General features: G+C 51.7%; 1 protein-coding gene across 1 annotated transcript in view; it reads left to right on the plus strand.

Moving 5' to 3' along the window:
- The first annotated feature begins 5,869 nt into the window (after positions 1-5,869).
- Positions 5,870-19,195, plus strand: part of OPRD1 (opioid receptor delta 1) — a 35,879-nt gene continuing 22,553 nt past the window's right edge. Inside the window, exon 1 of the mRNA XM_059137572.1 lies at positions 5,870-6,327. Within this exon, the coding sequence (XP_058993555.1) occupies positions 6,107-6,327 (221 nt within the window). The 5' untranslated portion in view covers positions 5,870-6,106. The remainder of the gene's footprint in view (positions 6,328-19,195) is intronic.

Consider the following 19,195-nt stretch of genomic DNA (forward strand, 5'->3'; position numbering starts at 1 on the left):
TTAAGGCCAGTTCACCCCCTGGGGGCGAGGGGAAGGAGCTCCCTTTCCCAAAATCAAGGGAACCCACCTACCCCTGATCAGAGACTAGGAGAATAAGGGGAAGATGGCGGGCAGTGTCTGGACAGGGGTCTAATCCTGGGGCCAAGGAGCTGGTGGGAGATTCTGCAGCTCCAGTTTCTCCCTATCACCTTCCTTCTTCCGAAGACAGTGATTTTCATCCGTCTTTTGTCAATACCTGGTCTGGGCCTCATGATGTTTCCTCTAACAGGTATATGCTTTTCCTCCTTGACATTCAGTGTTACAAAAAGAATTTGAAAAATAAATAAATAAAACAAACTCCACCCCTGCCCCCATCCACCAGGGTTGTGGGAAAATCCAGAGTCAGAGAAGAGAGGGCTTGTTAGGGGGATGGTTTAAGCCTTTTCCTTCCTTGAGGTTTGCATGTTCCAGGAAACATGAGGCAAAGACCTCTGGCATTCTGTCTATCCGGGTCATGTCTGAAGTGCTTTTGTTTAAGCCCCCAGGGTCCACTTGAAAGCAGGAGCCTTTATCTCTCCTCCCTTGACCCTGAACTTGCTGCTGAAATATTCCAAGCTCTTACTTTGCATCAAAGTCCTCACTCAGGGAACCTACAAACTCTTCTGTCCTCTCCTTCTCAGGGAGTCCAGTCCTCTCCAGCTGTGACCACGCTCCCTCTTCCACTCCATTCCCTCTTCCTCTGGACAGACCTAGGCCTCCCCAGCAGTGTGTGGGTGGGATGGTCTTCTAGGAATCCAGGACCTGACAGTGCTTCCAGGAGGGAGATGACAGGGAACAGACAGTGTGTGATAGAAACTAACCTGGGGGAGCAGGGAAGGGAACAGCATCGCAGCTGAGATGGGCTGGGGCTGAAGGAGGGGCTTAGGTGACAAAGGGGCAGGGGGGCTGCAGTAGCCTGTTACAGGCAGAGGAGCCCTCATTCCAGCAGTAGCTCACATATGGAGCACTGCCTACATGCCGGGTGTTACAAGGCAGGGGCTTCTGTTGTCCCTGTTTTAGGAAGCTAATGGACGGAAGTTAAATGACTCACCCAAGGTCATACAACTAGTAAGTGACTAAGCTGGGATTTCAACCAGTCTGACCCCAGGCCAGCCCCTTCTGCTTAACCACGTAGATGAACCTGGAGGTGGGAAAAGCAGTTCTTTGGGGGAACCACCAGCTGTTTATTTTAGCTGAAGGATGGCATGGGAAGAGGAAGGTGATACAAGGTGCCGGTGAGAGAGAGAGGCGAAGGTGTGGAGTGCTGCAGCCATGGTACTGCTTGGCTACAGGGAGGCTATTTCAGGAGTGGTTTTGGTAGTTTCAGCAAGAAGTGGTGGCGTGTCAGCCTGGGAAGGTGCTAGTAGGGATGAAGAACATGGCAGCTGTGGGTTCTCTGGAGAGAATGGACAGGACTTGCTGATTGCTTAGAGGTGCGGTTCCGAGGGGAGGACAGACAGGAGTCAAGGATTCACAGACTTCTGGCTTGGGCAACGAGATGGATAGATGCCAACCCTGTTTCCTTCACTGATCTGCTCTGTATCCTTGGGCATCTCACCCAGGCTCTCTAGAAGTCTGTCTTTCTAGCTAGAAACGGGGAAGATAATGAAACCTGACCTCATCTTGTAATTGGATAGTGTCAAGATAAGGTGAAGTCATCAATCTGGAAGTGCTTTGGGAAGTCAGAAGTGCTTTGCAAATGCAAGTGGTTATTATTTTATGGTTATGGTTAAGGTCATCGCCCTCCTGGGGCTTGCAGATGAAGCCAGACTGAGAGGCAGCCCAGGGGAGCAGCCCGCTTGCTCTCTCGCTCACTCACAGTTTTTTCCAGCAGGCAGATCTGTCTCTTTGGCAGGTGGGAGCCACATTCCCACATACTAAATTGTTAATAGCTTCCCCAGGGAGTTCCTTCCTGCTCTGACTCCTTCAGTGATTTCTGTTTCTCTGCTGCTGATGCCTGCTGATACCCTAGATTGGCCTTGGATTTCCCATCCAGTTTTGTTTTTTTGGTTTTTTGTTTGTTTGTTTGTTTGTTTTTCCCTTGAAGTCAAGGATGGGGACAAGCCTGAAGCAGAGCCAAACCCTTTGGTGACCCAGGCTGGAGGGCTGTGTCTACTCTGCTTCAAGAGCAGGGTCAGATTCAAGAATCTCCTGAGCTCCCAGTGACTCATCACCCTGAAGTGGGGAAGTTCTGCTGAGCGGAGACAGGAGTGATGGGTTCTTGTGTTTGTGGGGGGTGGGTGGTGACTGTCTAGTTTTCACTCTGAGAGGCAGCGAGGGTGGAGGTCAGGGGACTGGCTTTTGGAGTCACACAGACCTGGCTTGGCATCCCAGCTCGGGCTGGGGCAGCTAACCTAGTCTCTGGAAAATGGAATAAGGGTAGAAACTCAAGCCTGAGGGCTGTTGAAGATTAAATAAGATACTCCTCAAGGCACTTGGCCCAGGGCCTGGCACATAGCAAGCTCTCTACAAATGGTAGCCAACAGGATTATTTATGAGTTGTCCACGGAAATGAGACCGCTTGTTAAAGATAGACTAGAATGCTCACATTTAAGTCAAATTTCTTTAAACTACTCACTTTGGGACGCCACTGGGGACAGCCCGTTAGATGGCTTTCAAGTTTCCATACGTTCTTTCAATGTCCTCAATGGGGGCAATTCATGGGCACCTGGCATGCGTCTTGATCAGTTTGGGGGGCTCTGACAAAGCACCCTAGACACAGGGGCTTATGAGCAACAGGAATTTCTATCTCATAGTTCCAGAGGCTGGAAGTCAAAGATGAGGGTGTCGGCATGGTTGGGTCCTGGTGAGAACCTTCTCTTGGGTTGCAGACTGCTGACTAGTGTTCTCCCAGGAGAAAGAAGAGACAGCAGGCAAACTCTTAAAAGGGGCAGAGCATAGCAGCACGTGTGTTTTCCTAGGAAAACATTTGGCTCATGCACTTGATCATTTACATATCTTTACCAGCTTCTTGATTGTGAGCTACTTTAGGAGAGCCACGGTCTTACTCATCCCCATGTGGTAACTCATACTCACGTAGCCTTTCTTGGTTGGCAGAGCACCTGCTGCTTCACCAAACCCTCACCCCAGTCCTGTACCTCTGCTTTATAGATGAGAAGACTAAGGCTCAGAGAGGTTAAGGGACTCTTTTTTTTTTTTTTTTTTGAGATTGATTTGTTTGAGAGAGAGGGAGCATGAAAGGGAGCAGGGGAGGGGCAGAGGGAGAGAGAGAGAGAGAGAATCCCAAGCAGACGTCTCACTGAGTGCAGAGCCTGACAAGGGGCTCAGTCTCAGGACCCTGAGATCATGACCTGAGCCAAACCTAGGAGTTGGATACTCAACCGACCGTGCCACCCAAGCGCCCCAAAGGGACTCTTTTTTTGTCTTTTGCCTCCACCATAGCTGTGGCTTTGCACCATATCATTTCCATTCTGGGGAGGAATTAAAAAAACGTGGGATGCAGTTTTTAAAAATTCCCTTCAGCCTAGTATGGCTGGAGCACACCGTTAGGGTGGGTATGGGGATGGAGTTGGAAGAGGGGAGCTGGATTCCCTGATTGGGGCCAGACTTGGGAGGGCCCCGAGTGCAATGGCAAGGAGTTGGGTAGGCTTGCTTGGTGATAGCCAAAAGCCAAGGGGAGAGGGGTGGAGCTGGCAACTAGCATTTCAGTTCCAAGTAAGATGTGGTTGCAGAATTTATGCAAAGGGTGGTAATTGCTTAAAAGGACTCCCAAGTCCTTTGTTAAGCAATATCTGTCTTCTTCATCAAAATGGCAGCTCACCAAAGTTGGACTTGAACTTCCTATTCAGTTACTCATCAAGCACTAGGAACTGTACTAAGGTGAGGGTACAGAGATGCACAAGACCTGTTGTAAAGGTGATTAAATATGTGGAAATTCTGTAAAGAAGAGGTGCATGATGCCATGATAACAAAATATCAAGAGCACCTACTCTAGTTGGGGGGGCAGTCAGTGAAGGTTTCGTGGAGGAAGTAATATTTAAACTGAAACTTAAAGGATGGATAGCATTTAGCCTGGTGAATTGGCTGAGCCTTCTGAGTAGAAGAAATAGAGTGTGCAAAAGTCCTGAGGTAGGAAAAAATTTGGCTTGTTGGAAAGGTAGGGAGGAGGACACAACTCTAAAAAAGTAGCCCTCTTTGTCCCAATTTCTTCCCCTTGGCACCAGAGTACCAGGCCCTTTGGGACAGGGACTGTTTTGGCAGCCCTTGTGACCACCGAGCAAAATTGTCTATCTTGGGGCACCTGGATGGCTCAGTTGGTGGAGCATGCGACTCTTGATCTTGGGGTCATGAGTTCAAGCCCCATGTTGATGTAGAGTTTACTTAAAAAAAGAATAAAGTAACCTTAAAAAAATGGCCAATCTGAAGAGTCCTTAGGTGGTTGAGTGGGAAAGCCTTGGGGTCAAAGTCTGCTATAGCTGTTGGAGGGGCTCAGACAGCACCTGGGAGAGGCATAGAGAATGAAGAAGAGGGTGAGCTTGGGAATTCTGGCTTTATTCTTTTTGGGAAAGGGTAAGAGCCTTGCACATAGGTGGATGACTCAAGCTGGAGAGTGATCTGAGTGAAGGGAAGGACCCTTGCTCAAACACTCAAAGAGCATCTCCCAAGAGTCTGGAGCTTGGGCACCCCAGTGTTGTCCCATTCCATTCCCCCTTGGGACTTTTATTCATTTAACCAGTATTTCCTGAGTACGCACTGTGATCCTAGACCTCTACTGGGTGTAGGAATGGATCAGGTCTAGTCTTCCCAAGGAGGAAACAAGCTCAGATAGAAATAATTATCATAGGGGATAAAATAGTATCTTGCCTAGACTTCTCATCTGTAAAATGGGGACACTAATAATAGAATCTACTCCAAAGTGTTGATGCATGAGTAGAGTGCTTATCACAGTGCCTGGAACAGAGTAATGGTTGGTAGAGAGAGTGCCTGGAACACAGTATTGCCTAGTAGAGAGAATGTTCTGGGAAGGCTAGGAACCCAAAAAGGAGGATGGCTCTGAACCTGGGCTGGTCAGGTTAGGGCAGGGCTGTGGGAGGTGCCCCCCTTTTCCCTGTGCTTCTATAGCAGCTGGAGTGATTCTTAGGTCTCCTTTTTGTTCTTCTGACCACAGGGTCTTTGCACATGTGGTTCCGTTGTCTAGAATGCCCTTTACTTATTTCTTCACAAACTTAGTTCCTCTCCAGACTTCACATGCTGACCTCTAAGTTTTGTTGGCCCCGCCACAGGAATGCCTTGCCTTGCTTTCCTTCCTTTTGTCTTCTGTAGTGTGATCTCAGGATTGATTTACCACTCAGCTATAAACCCCAGGAGGTAGGCTTCCTATCTCGGTTTGTGCGCTAATGAACTGATCCCCGGTAGTACGCAACTCTTATATTAAACACCCCAAAATATCTGTTGAGCAAATGAATAGGGTGCAGGAAAATCATTTACAGAGTACCTACTGTGTGCCTGGCACCGAGCTGAGTTTTTTTACCTGGGTCATCTTAATCTCCACAACAACCTTCTGAGTTGTGGTGGTGCGATGATTCGCATTTTACAGTGGAGGAAAATGAGCTTGAGAGAGATTAATTGACTTGCTCAAGGTCACTCTCTGTTCGTTAGAGTAGGAGCGAGAAGTGGGATTCACATCCAGGTCCTTCAGACTCCAAAGCGGCAAGGGGTGAGGAGGTGACCCCCAGCGGGGGTCGGGGTGCACCCGAACGCACGGAGCATACCTAGGGAGGAGTGGGAAGCTTCTTCGGCCCAGCTCCAAGCCGGTGGTGCAGCGTCCGCCCCCGGTCGCGGGCGCAGACTGGCGGCCGCCTCCGGGCCACGTGGTGCGCGCGGCGGGCGCGTCCAAGGATCCCGCAGCGGCTCGGGCTCAGAGCGCTCGGGGCTCAGAGAGCAGCCGGGCGCCGGGGGGGCCGGCGGCCAGGCGCGCGGAGGGGACTCGGGGCCGACCGGGCGGCCGTGGCACTGCAGTCCGTGGCGTCGGGGCCGCGCGGCCCTAGCCCTCGCGCGTCGCTCGCATCGGTTCTCTGCGCCCAGGGCGCACGGCGGGGAGGGACGCGGCACCCCCTGCCCGGCCGCCATGGAGCCGGCCCCCTCTGCCGACGCCGTGCTGCAGCCCCTGCTCCTCGCCAACGCTTCGGACGCCTTCCCCAGCGCCTTCCCCAGCGCCAATGCGTCGGGGCCGCCGGCCACCCGGAGCGCCTCGTCCCTCGCCCTGGCCATCGCCATCACCGCGCTCTACTCGGCCGTGTGCGCTGTGGGGCTGCTGGGCAACGTGCTGGTCATGTTTGGCATCGTCCGGTGAGTCTGCTGCGGCCTGCTAACCCCCCCCAGTCCCCACCCGGGGTGAGAGTGGGGACCGCGGACCGGGGCCCCTGACCTCGGACCTGGGGCTCCCCGCACCTCCACACTTCCTGCAGGGGGAGCCCGGGGCCCAGCGAGGAGACCACTTCCATTGAGAGAAGGACGCTGGAGAGATTGAGAGAGAGAGAGTGAGTGACTATGTGTGTGTGTATGTGTGACTAAATAACATTTGATCGTTCGTTCACATTCCCTTGCTTTTGCGGGAGGCTATGTGGGATAGTTTGGCGACAGTCTGTCACAGTGGGTGATTCTGTGTTGGGGACAGTACACAGGAATTGAGGGTTTGGACCTCTACAAGCCTCCTGGGAGGGGGCCTAAAGAGAGCTAGCTGTCCGTGCAGGTGTGGGGATGGGAGAAGGGCTGGCCGGTCCCCACCACTCTGTGAACACATTGACAAAGTCCCATTTGATGACCATTCTCTTAGGGTTCCTATGATGGTGTGTGCTTATCCCACGCCGTCAGTTGGTGATTCTCTCGGTATGAGACCGTGACTATGTGACCGTGTTGTTTTTTGTCAAGTCCCTGAAACCCGTGGGGGAGGAGAGTACCCGGAGTGGCTTTGGAACCTTCTGTTTGTGCACCTGTGTGCGCATTGGCCGAGGAGGAGCCCGTGGCTCCTGCATACGGTGGGCAAGGGCTGTGGGCCAGCCAGTCCCTCCCCTGCTTCCGTCCTCAGTGGCCATCTGGCCTGGAGCCCTGGGTGTGATTCAGCCAAGTCTCACCCCCTCACAGATGCCCCGTCTCATTCTCTCCTCTTCCCTGACAGGTTTTTCTTTCTGCTGGAGGCAGCACTGGTTTGTCTGGACGGGAGTGGGGTTTGTACTTTTCACCTCAGGAAGCGAAATTCTCTTCTCCAATATTGATGTAGAGTGCCGGGACTTTCTCAGGCAATCTAAAACATCATCGGCTTGCCCGGAAGCAGCCTCCTGACCCAGTTCTGCCAGCTCAGACATGGGCAAAAAGGATCGAAAGGAAACTCCTAGCCTTATAACAACAAAGATGCCCTTGTGTTTACTGACACTTGGAAATGGGTCATCCATGCAGGTTGACTGAGGGCAGAGCCCTAAACCTCTCTCTGGGCTGAGGTGCCACCCAGCAGGGCGGAGGGCAGACGGTGGACTCTGAGGTTGGACTTAGATATGAACTGTGGTGTCAGCTCAGTCACTGATGCCCATCACAGTGGGCACCCCAGGCCCCTGTCCCACCATCCACCTCTCTGTTTCCCTGTCTGAAGAATAGAGACCCAGTCTCCTCAGGTGGGAGTCTGAACTCCAGAGTCTGGGATCTCTGAAGGAGAGAGTGTTGTGCCCTGGAGCCCTGGATGAGTATGTGGGTATTGAGGGAGCATTGGCACCGTTGCTCCCCCAGAATGAGTGGAGGGCACAGGATTTTCTCTGTTTTCAGTGGCTCACCAGCTACGGTGGGAAGACTCCCTCAAGCATGGGCAGGATGAATCTTTGCAGTGCGTTTTGTCGGTGATTCTCCCTACTTTGTCTTTGGAGGTAGTACAGGCTTTAGAGTAGAGCCAACCTGAGTATGAATTCCAGTGACTTGGTTGCATAACTTACTCTTTTGAGCCTCAGTTTGTTTATCTACAGAATGGGGTAACAATAGAACCTTCTTCAATAAGGTTTTTGTGAAGTGTCAGGGAACAAACATATAAATTGCAGCTGGCCTGGTGCCTGGACCCAGTAAATGGAAGGTGTCTGTGTTATGACGAGAAGGAATTTTCCAGATCCCTTGGAATCTAGTGCTTTTCAAGGAAGGGAGGGTGAAAGAGGCACTTGTCCTAAGGTGGGCCTGAGAATAGCTAAGAGTCCCAGTCCCAGGTTCTGCACATATACCCTCTCTGGGGAGCTCCGGGTGCTGAAGAACGGGGAGAGCTGTGTCAGTGTGTTCTGTCCCGTTCCCAGCTCTTCTCCCGGGACTCTGGTTGTTGGGCTGATGAGCAGAGCTCCTCCACTCCCACTGAACCTGGGGAAAGCCCCTCACTTCTGACAGTCCACTTGGGGAATGTTGTGGGCTCAGTTTGCTAGGGCTGCTTCCAGCCAACCTTCCCCAAATCCCATTGTCAAATGCATCTTGCAAGCAGCAGAGCTAGCCCCCATAGGTCCCCATGTTGCTAAGACGTTTCCCGAGCCAATCATGTACGTGATAACTGTCTCTCTAGGTCTGAATGATTTAATCCTCACCTATAAGCTGGTGGGATAAGCATTAGCATCCTCAATATGATCGCCTCATTTTGCAGCTATGGAATCTGTGGTTCAGGGAGAGGCAGGATTACTTGTTTTCTAGAGGTCCCACAGCTAGCCCCAGACCTGGAGCTAAAACCCTGTTTTTAGGACTTCAAGTCTATAACTTTTTCAAGAGCTGCCTAGGGTAGGGGAGAGTCAAAGAATTGCATGGAAGGAGGGAGCAGAATTCTGTGCTTCCTTGTGTCTCAGGTCATCTGAGAACAATGGAGACAAAAGGATTGTGAAGCTTCACATTATTTGGCCTAAGTATTTTAGGCTGCTGTCCTGGGGGGGAGGACTAATGATGGGGCTGGCACTTAACTCTTGTCCCCTGACAGTGAGGCTAAGGGTAGGGCTGCTGCCTGGTGCTCTGCTTCTGCTGGCAAAGTCCCAAGAGCAGTGGGAGGAGGGCAGCCCAGGATGGAGGGAAGCCCCTGATTTGTCTGCTTTCCTGGCACCCCATGCAGAGCTTGGCACAGCCCCCTGCCAAGCTTGGTAAGTGAGTCACTTGACTGGTTGAACGAATGTATGGTTGAAAGAATGAATTCTGCTTGTCAGTCCTGAGCTTGGGCAGTTGGGGGGCAGGGGCAGGTTTCTAAGGGAAGATCCAGAGAAATCCTTGGGGTGGGAAAGCGGGGTAGTGTGTGTTGGCAGAGATTGGGCTCTGGAGCCAGACTTCTTTAAGTTCCGATCCTGAGTTCAAAACCACTTACTTGCTGTGTGTTTTGGTTAGTGACTTTACTTCTCTGAAACTCATTTCTTCCCTTGTAAAGTGGGAGGAGCAACAGTGTGTCCGAGGCTACGGTGAGGGCTGGAAGGGTTGCAACTAAGCTATTTACCTCCTCTGAGAAAAGGGATTGGCACTCTGTGAAGGAATGAAAAGAATGAACTCATTCAAGAAAATTCTATGGATACACTGGGCTAGATGCTGAGGTGCAGTGGTGAGGAAAAAAATACACGGTTTCCGCCCTCATGGTGGGAGAAATGACAATCATCAGCTAGTCATCCAACGAACTTGTATTTGTGCTGAGGGAAATGGAAGAGTAGGTGGGCACTTGGGGAGCCCACAGTGTGTGTGGGGGGAGGTCTCACTTGGTCAGGGAGCTCTGAGAAGACCTCTGAGGATCTGCAGGATGAGGAGTGGGTAGCTCAGTAAGTAGCTGAGGGAAGAGCCTCTGAAGAGAAGCCTAACACAGATGAGGGGCTGAGAAAAAAGAAGCCCAGAATTCCCCATCGTGAAGCACCCTTCATTCCTGCTTCCCCCACACTCCAGCCCTCTACCTACTTCATGGACCCACTTGAGAAGCCCACTCGTCCTTCTGGATGCATGAGAGGGGCCTCTGGGAATTGTGCTTTTAGCGAACAGCCTCTGGTCCCCAAGGCTTCTGTGAAGTATGAGCAGGATTTGGGGGACATATGGTCCCCAGGCAGAGCGTCACCACTTAGTCCCACAGTGTGAGTTCAGCCAGTGGTGCGTTCACCACAGCGGTGACACTGTGGGTCCTCAGAGCAGATGCCTGACAAGCCCTCCTTCTGGGTGTCTGTGCCCTGAGCAGGGCCGCCATCTCAGAGTTCTCACTGGTGGCCCACTGGGTAGGGCAGAGTGTGGAGGGCGTAGCAGACCCCCATCTCTGACAGGTGACCCCGGATGTCTTCCTTCTGCATGGCCCAGGACTTCCTGGTTTGCCTGCCCCAGAATCCAGGCAGGAGAACGGAGTCTATGCTTTTCTGCATGGCCTCCTGTCTGTTCCGTAGCCTGCCCTGTTTCCCTGCCTGCACCTCTCCCTGTCCCGGTTTCAGCAGGCTCGTACCCTGCTGTGTCTCCGACCCCCTTTCCCTCCCCTACCTGCTCCCTGCATGTAATTGGCCTCAGCCTGCCTCTTCTTGACTGTTTCAGGCCCTGTGCTTCTCTGCCCCTCGGTCTCTCCCTTGGCCCCTCTCTCTTCTGACTTCTCCTCAGATTAGATGTGGACTCTGCTACCTCCCAAGGTTTTTAGTGAGCTGGACTGCCACCCTGCACCTTGGTTTCTTCATTTATAAAGTGTGGATCAGAGTACCTGCCTCAGACAGACAGGACGACATTAGTCAAACAGCATGTTTATCCCTCCCATCGTGAGCGCCTCCCTCCCGGGAGGGGAGGCTGGGCTGGGCAGCCTGGCCTGGGCTGGGCTTATGGCAGATGAATGAGGAGCTCTGGCTGTCCCTTCCCTCTACGACTGGGGTGCCAGGGGTTGCTGGGACAGGTCCTCAGGGGTTAACTTTGCAAGATTGGGAGCTCCGAGTCCCCACCGTTTTTCTTTGGAGGCCCAGACCAAGCCCCTTGGCTTCTTGTCTTCCTCCCCTCTCTTACCTGGGTTGGAGTCCACGGACCCAGGGTGCCCAGGCCTGGGGAGACAGAGAGATGCCAGTTCTTAACCTCAGCTCGACCACATCCCAGCGGCGGGCACTGGGGCGAACAGCTTGCCCTCCCTGAGCCTCATGTCTGCCTCTGTCACATCGGGGTGATCAGGGTAGATTTGGGGGAGGGTTAGAGGAACTTGTGTGTGTAAAGTCTGCACCGCAGCACCCAGTACCTAGTAGGCCCTCAGGTGTGCCAGATGCCATGATGAACCAGCACCCTGCTTCTGTGCCGGGAGGCAGTGCGGCACCCCGGGGCCTCATTCTTTACATTTTCTGTCTTTGGCCCTTGCCTGCTTCCCGAATTATCTGCACATCTGCTTATCCAACATGCATTTGCTGATGCTGAGCCCTGCCAGACCCGTCCGGCCTCAGCTCGCTGAGCCCTGCCAGGCCTGTCCGGCCTCAGCAACCAGGGCCCAGACCTGCAGCTGGAGCGTAGGCACAGCCTCTGGCTTCTCACACCACCCGGTATCTGGCGTCCTGGAGCCGCGGGGGTCCAGGGCAGGCCCCCTGACCCAGCCAGAGGAGGTGTTGCCTGTGCTGCATCGTGAAGGGGCAGGAGCAGTTGACTGCTTGGAGAGGGGTGGAACATTCCTGGCAAAGGGAACAGCATGAGCAAAGAGAGGTTCCCAGGATCTCCCAGCGCTGCAGAGGGCCGGGAATTTCACCTTGGGGCTGAGTGAATGCCAGCGGCCAGGGTGGCTGTCAAGTGGGAAGGCTGCAGGGACAAAAACCGGACCCCAAGCAGGTACCCCTTCAGCACGGTGTGGTTGTCAGGCGCACCAGCTGAGTGTTGAGCTTTGGTGTGCCCATTCTGGTGGCGAGGGGCCAGGGACAGAGGAGCAGCCCAGAGTCAGGCCAGCATGGTCATGGTCGTGTCAGGGGCCTACGGCTGTACTGAGGCAGGAGTTGCCGGTCCAGGCCGTGGGAGCTAAGGCTGGGTGGGCTCTTGGGTCCCATGGTAAGGTGACCGTTCTGGGAAGTGAGGGAGCTTTGAACCACAGACCATGGGGAAGAGGACTTTGGAGCAATCTGTGTTCAAAAGGATGAATGGGGTGCGGGTGGGCCTGGGGTGGGACAGAAGGGGAGGGCCTCAATGAGGGGAAATCCGAGGCCTGGCTCAGGGTGATGGAAGAGAGCTGTGCCACTTTGTCGGGGTCACTGAAACCCTGGCCTCAGTTTCCCCTTTCTAAAATGGAGTGCTGGGGCACCTGGGGGCTCAGTCAGTTAAGTGTCCAACTCTTGATTTTGGCTCAGGCCACGATCTCAGGGTTGGGAGATGGAGCCCCCGCACTGGGCTCCTTGCTGGATGTGGAGACTGAATAGGATTCTCTCTCTCTCCCTCTGCCATTCTTCCCCTCCCTTTCTAAAAACAAATAACAAACAAAAAAACAATGTCCTTTTAAAAATAAATAAATACATACAATGGAGTGCTGTTAGACCTTCCAGAAGGCAGGAGGCTGGGCCAGATGACCCCTCAAACCGCCCCCCAACCCGAGCAGGGAGAGCAAGCAGTAGCCCCAGCTGGCATCCCCCAGTACTTCCTGGCCTTGTTCCCCTCCCGCACTTCCCAATTCTCAGGTTCATTTCCTAGGGAGTGTGTGTGACTCACAGAGACACTGGAGGACACCCAGAGTCCCCAAGGGCACCAAAAAGCCTCTCTTGAGCCACCGCCGTGGGCCAGAGGCTTCTCCATACCCACGACGGCCTTGCAGGGGGCGCTGTGGGCTCTCATGGATAGATGAGGACGGGAAGGCTCAGAGGGAGCAGCTGCCTGTCACGGTCCAAAAGGTGCCAACTCAGGTCTTTCCGACGCCAAACCCACTCCATGTCCCCTCCACCACTTGTCCACAAGGCTCATGGAGCGAGGACTAGTGACGTCCAGTTAGAAGAAGGGAGAAGCGGGCCGACTGCAGCCTACAAACCTCTGAGGCCTCTGCGTGGCTGACGGTGGGTGACAGCCTGGACCTCGGAGCCAGACTGACCTGGGATCCGGGCCCAGCTGTGCTGTTTCCTGGCAGAGTGAGCCTTAGCTACAGACAACCTCTCCGAGCCTCAGTTTTCTCATCTGTGAAATGGGAGTAGCATGAGAACTTCACAGGGTGGTTTTGAGGCATGATGTGAATAAAGGACTTCAGCACAGAAGCAGGCATTTGGCAAGTTTTCAGTAAACATTTTCTTTCTTTTTTTTTTTTTTTTCCCCCTAAAGATTTTATTTATCTATCTGACAGAGAAAAAGAGTGAGCACAAGCAGGGGGTAGGGATAGCAGGAGAAGGAGACTCCCTACCGAGCAGGGAGCCCAATGTGAGACTTGATCCTCGGACCCCAGGATCATGACCTGAGCTGAAGGCAGAGCCACCCAGGCGTCCCTCAGTAAACGTTTTCCATCATCGCCTTCCTCCCTCCCCCTTCCTTCCTCTCTCTCTCTCTTTCTTTCTTTCCAGATTTTATTTATTTGTTTGACAGAGTGAGAGTACAAGCAGGGGGAGTGGCAGGCAGAGGGAAAAAGCAGGCCCCCCACTGAGCAAGGAGCCTGATGTGGAGCTCAATTCCAGGGTCCTGGGATCATGACCTGAGCTAAAGGCAGATACTTAGCTACTGAGCCACCCAGGCGTCCCCCTCAAGTCATGTCTGTTTCAAGGGCTGGCTTCTCATTCTTTTGATTAGCATTTATTTTTATTATTTTATTTTTAATTTTTAAAAAGATTTTATTTACTGATTTGAGAGAACATGAGTTGGGGGCTAGGGGAGGGGTGGGAGGAACAGAGCAAGAGGGACAAGCAGACTCCCTGCTGAGCAGGGAGCCTGACACCACATGGGGCTCAATTTCAGGGCACTGAGATCATGACCTGAGCTGAAGGCAGATGCTTAACTGACTGAGCCACCCAGGCGCCCCATCAATCAGTATTTATTGAGCCCCAGAGGAACTGGAATTATTGGGTAGATTGTATAGGGAAGTTTTATTAGCTCAATATTAGAAATTTTCTTTTGCTGTAAAGGTAACACAGTTATTTCAGAAAATATGGAGAAGTTTAACTAGAGATATACATTACCCATGATCTCACTACAAAGAGAAAAGCATTGTCATTTGGGTGTATTTCCTTCCCATCTCCCTCTCTCTCTTTTTGCCCGTGTGTGTGTGTGTGTCTTAATGATATCAGGATCACTGTATTGGAATAGTGATCATGTTATATATTATACTTTGTAAGCTGCTTTTCACTTGACATTATACCATGAGTGTGTTGTCACGTTCTCAAACATATTTGTCACGTTCTCAAACATCCTTTGAAAACATGATTTTTTTGATGGCTGCATTGTATGAATGTGTTCTATTGGGGGGGACTTATGTTATTTCCAGTCTCATGCTGATCTAAACAATGCATCTCGAACATTCTCAAACACTTAGATTTTGTATATGCCTCTTATTATTTATACAAAGAAATTTCCAATAGTCAGAGCTCTCCAGGGGTGCCTGGTGGTGCAGTTTGTTGGGCATCTGACTCTTGGTTTCTGTTCAGATCATGATCTCAGGGTTGTGAGATCAAGCCCCTGCATCAGGCTCTGTGCTCAGCAGGGAGTCTGCTTAAATTTCTCTGTTCCTCTCTCTGCCCCCACCTGACCTGTATTCTCACATGTTCTCTCTCTCTCTCTCACTTGCTCGCTCAAATAAATAAATAAATATTTATTTATTTATCTATTTATAATATTTATTTATTTAAGATTTTATTTATCTGTCAGAGAGAGGGAGAGAGTGCGTGCGTACCCATAAACAGAGGGAGAAGCAGGCTTCCTGCCAACCAGGGAGCTCGATGAGGGGGTCAATCCCAGGACTCTGGGATCATGATCCAAGTGGAAGGCAGACGCTTAACCAACTGAGCCACCCAGGTGCCCCTAAAATAAATAAATAAATCTTTAAAAGCTGTTCAAATGCGTGTGGGCTGCTGTGTAATGTAGGGAGCTTCCCATCTCTGAAGGCATGCAAGAGGACCCTGGAAAACCACTGGGTGGAGGCAGGGCACTGGAGATTTGGGTGGAGAAAAGATAAACGTAATTGTAGGCTCCCTTCCCCAGCACTGAGATTCAGAGATGCTGTCATCTCAGAGTCCCCTTTTCCCCTTCCTGGCAGATGATGCCTGTCTGGAGGCTATGCAAAGGGCAAAGCATGATTTCATTAACCTCAGAGTCCTGGGACCTCTAAATCCAATTGGCTACCCAGAACATCATAACATGCACAGGAAGAGGGATAATCGTGGGCATGAGCAGAAAGCCTGGCTTAAATTAGCAATTTACCATCATGCAGGCTGCAGCGGCCCTATTACCAGCTGGGGGATATGGGGTGGGATGGGGTGTCTGGGTTGGGTTCTATTGATTTATAGCTCCCAGTGCAGCTGCAGAAATCAATAGCTTTGTCTCTGGCTAGGGTGGGTGTATACGGGAAGAATCTTGTCTTCTGGAGCTTTCTAAGTCTTGATACATTGAAAGAACTCAAACTTCAAAGCCCTGTGAGGTCAAAAAGCCCCATCCAGTGAGTACAGCACAGGGAGAGGTGGAAATGACCTCATTCTTCTCCCCTGCCAAGGTGACCTTTTCACCAAGGTGTAGAGCTTTGAATCATGGATGATGATTCTCTTGACTAAATGCTTATTTTGTGCCAGGCAGTCTGCTTAGAGAGATAGAAGTATTACCCCATTTCATCCTCACAGACCCGTATGAGGTGAGTTTCTTATCCCCATTTATAGGTGAGGACACTTGAGGCACAGAGAAGTTCTGTTACATGCTCCAAGTCCCGTCTGATCTCAGAGCCCATGCTCTCAGCCATTGCCCTATCTTTTGCCACCTGTATGTCAAATTCAGCCCCTGTGATTGAAAAGTGAGGGAAGTGAGGCTTGGAGAGGTTCAGTGTCTCTAGAGTTCGTGGATAAGGCAGGACTGGAACTTGCCTTTCCTAACCCCTTGTCCCTTCTTCGCATCTCTTTCCATGCTTGGGATTACCTGGGCTAAGGGAGAGCCAAAGGGTAGCTAGAAATAGTCATACCCAGGAGCATGGGGAGTGGGTTCCTGTACAGGGCAGCCCAGTAGGTGGGGTGGCACTGACGTCTCACAGGCCCAGAGAAGTCCCAGATTCCTGGGGCAGAGCCAGTATCTGGATGAGGCAGCCTCATCCTTCAGATGCAAAGAGATCAGGGTTCAAACCCAGTTCTGCTTCTTGCTGGCCTCCACCCTTGGGCTCACCTTGCCGAGCCTGTTTTCTCATCTGTACAAGAGGATGATAGAAAACAACCTACCTCGCAGGGTTGTGGCAAACATGTATTCAGCAGCAACTCCTAATATCGGGCGTTGTTCCGGGGGCTGGGCGTGTAACAGTGATCAAGATACCGTGCCTGCCCTCGTGAAGCCGGCATTCTAGCGGGGGAAAGATAGACAGTAAATGAGTAGATGTTAGGCCAAGGCTATAGGAGACCATGAGAGAGAGTGGTGGGGCTGCGGTTGTATGGGGTGAGGTCGGGGAGGAGGAGACAACCAAGAAGAGGCCTGCCACTGAGAGGAAGTGTTTTAGGCAGAGGGAACGGTGAAGGCGAAGGCGAAGGGAGAGGATGTATGGCCCTAGCTCAGGGCCTGGCCCGGAACACGAAGTTGTTGGTGATAATGGCGCCTTCTGGCTGGTTTCCCAGCACTCGGGAACTTGGGACAGGATGAAGCCAAGGGAGAGAAACAGCTTCTCCAGCCAACCCAGATGCCCCTGCAGGACAGATGGAGATAATCTGTTTCCTTTGGTTATAAAAACTCATGCTCCTGAAGTGCTAGGAAGTGCCCCCCATCTGGTGATTTTCCGTTCCTCCCTGGGAGAGGTAGGGCAGGGACACCAAGCAGCCCAGCCTGTGACCAGAGAGGGCTGTCCTGCTGGAGGGGCAGGTAGCCCGAAGACACTCCTGTCACCTGTGCAGGCACTGTCATCCCAGCGAAGTGTGGCGTATTGACTCCACAGGACTTTACACCAAAAATAGTGCTGCCAGCCTTTCTTGAGTGCTGACAGGGTGGCCAGTTCTGTGCGGAGAGATTCTCTCCTTTAATTCTCCCGAAGCTCTGAAGCTGGTAGCATGATTCTCTCCATTTGACAGATGAGGACACTGAGGCTCAGAGAAGTGAATTCACTTGCCCAGGGCCAGAGTTGGTAAATGGCAGTCAGCCCGTGAACCGAGCCTCCCCTGACTCCCAGAGCCTGTGTGTGCAAGGAGATTGTGAAGCAGTGCTCAAGAGGGTGGGATTCGTGACACCCTCTGATTCCAACTGTGAAAAATGACTTTTTTAGAGCACCCGGGATGAGGAGAGGCCGTGGAGCAGGATAGACTGAGTTGTAACATTATTAAAATAATAAATTGTTAATAAATAAAGGTGAAACTTTTGTGTGTCAGGCAGAGGGATATGTGATAAGGAAGGCCCAGCATGGCCAAAGGCCCAAAGGGGAGATACCTGGGTGTTTTGGCACACCTGCCTTTGGATCCTGGTTCTGTCCACTCTGTACTCCTAGACAAGCTCGTCTGCCCTGTGGGTCATTTGCCTTCTGTGAACAAAATGGGAGTATATAGGTACCCACTTCCCACAGTGGGTGTGAGTCAGAGGAGAGAATAGACGTGATGTGCTCTGCACAGGGCTGGCTTTGTCTGTTGTCCTTAAGGAGTGTCCCTTGGGGCCTGGGGACAGGTGAGGCAAACTATATCATCCCCGTATTCCTCATACTGTGGTCACTAAGAATGACGAACTTGCGTGTGGTATTTTTACATGGTATTGTGGGATTTTCACTTGACGATGGTAGGGACTCAAATGATCAAGGATCCATCAAATCCAACACAGAGGACCTTGTTTGGAAACTCTCAATCTCTACAACACTTTCCTAGGGGCTGGTGTCTTCGCCCCTTCTCTGGTGAGAACAGTGTGTGGCTCCCTGGCATTCATGTTAGCCTAGATCATGGCCTTTCAGGTCTGTATCAGATACGGTCCTACCAGAAAAAAAGAACCATGAGGATATATTTCAGGGAACTGGCTTATGCAGTTGTGGGGGCTGGCAAGGCTGGCCAGCTGGAAACTCTCGGGCAACAGCGGATTCTGTAGTCAATAGTCAGAATTTCTTCTCCCCCTGGGAAGCCTCAGTTTTGCCCTTTAAGGTTGAGCTTCATTACCAAGGATAACTTCCTTAAAGCCAACTGATGGCAGATATTAACTACATCCACAAAATACCTTCACAGCAACACTGAGATTGCTGTTTGAGTAAATAACTGGGTACTGGAACCCAGCCAGCTTGACACATAAAACTAATCATCACAGAATCAGACAGACTTGGGCATGAGTCCTGGTACTAGAGCCTACAGGCTGTGTGACCTTGGGCAAGTTTCTCTGCCTCGCTGAGCCTCAGGTGCCAAACGCAGTGATAGCACTTACCATGGTCATTTGTTGTGAGGAGGAAATGCAACAATGTAAATCAGGTGCCTTTGCTTGTGCCTCGCATAGAACAAGGGGAGCCACACACAAGTACAGGGTCATGTTCCTGAATCAGTGTTTTCTAGTTGTAATGTAATTGCTCATTCCAGTGTTCGATTTCTCTTTTCCACTGGTTGCTCCTGGAGGGTGGGATCTGTGTCCTGTTCATCTTCTATCCTATTTCCTAGCTCCGTGCCTGACCCGAAGGAGACGTCACTATTTCATAAATATCTAGTTGACACTTTGTTAATGAGGTTCTTTCTATGGAGTACTTGGGATCTATAATAAAAATCCCTCAACTGCAAGACAAGAGGGAAGATGTGCCGGAACCTCGGGCCTTTCTTCTTTCTAGAATAACCCTTTGCTTCTCTGCTTTGCAAACCCCTCCTCCGGGAAGCCTTCTCTGATGCCCCCAGGCCCCCACCGTGTTGCCACAGTGTCCAATGTGTCCCTGATACGCACATACTTTTTCAAGCACACGATTGCTCATCTCTCCCTCTCTCTTCCGAGGAGCAGGTGTGTATGTGTGTGGGTGGGCGGGGAATAGACTTTGCTCACAGCTGGAGCCCCAGCCTAGGGTCTGACACTCAGGCAGAAGGTCAGTAGGTGTTTGTAGGAGGGACATGTCCTATTTCCGGAGACCCGTGGGCTGACATGCTATACTTGAGGAACTCTGCTATCTTGGGGCCCCATT

Source organism: Mustela lutreola, chromosome 10 (genome assembly GCF_030435805.1).
Source record: "Mustela lutreola isolate mMusLut2 chromosome 10, mMusLut2.pri, whole genome shotgun sequence".
In the NCBI taxonomy this organism is placed as follows: domain Eukaryota; kingdom Metazoa; phylum Chordata; class Mammalia; order Carnivora; family Mustelidae; genus Mustela; species Mustela lutreola.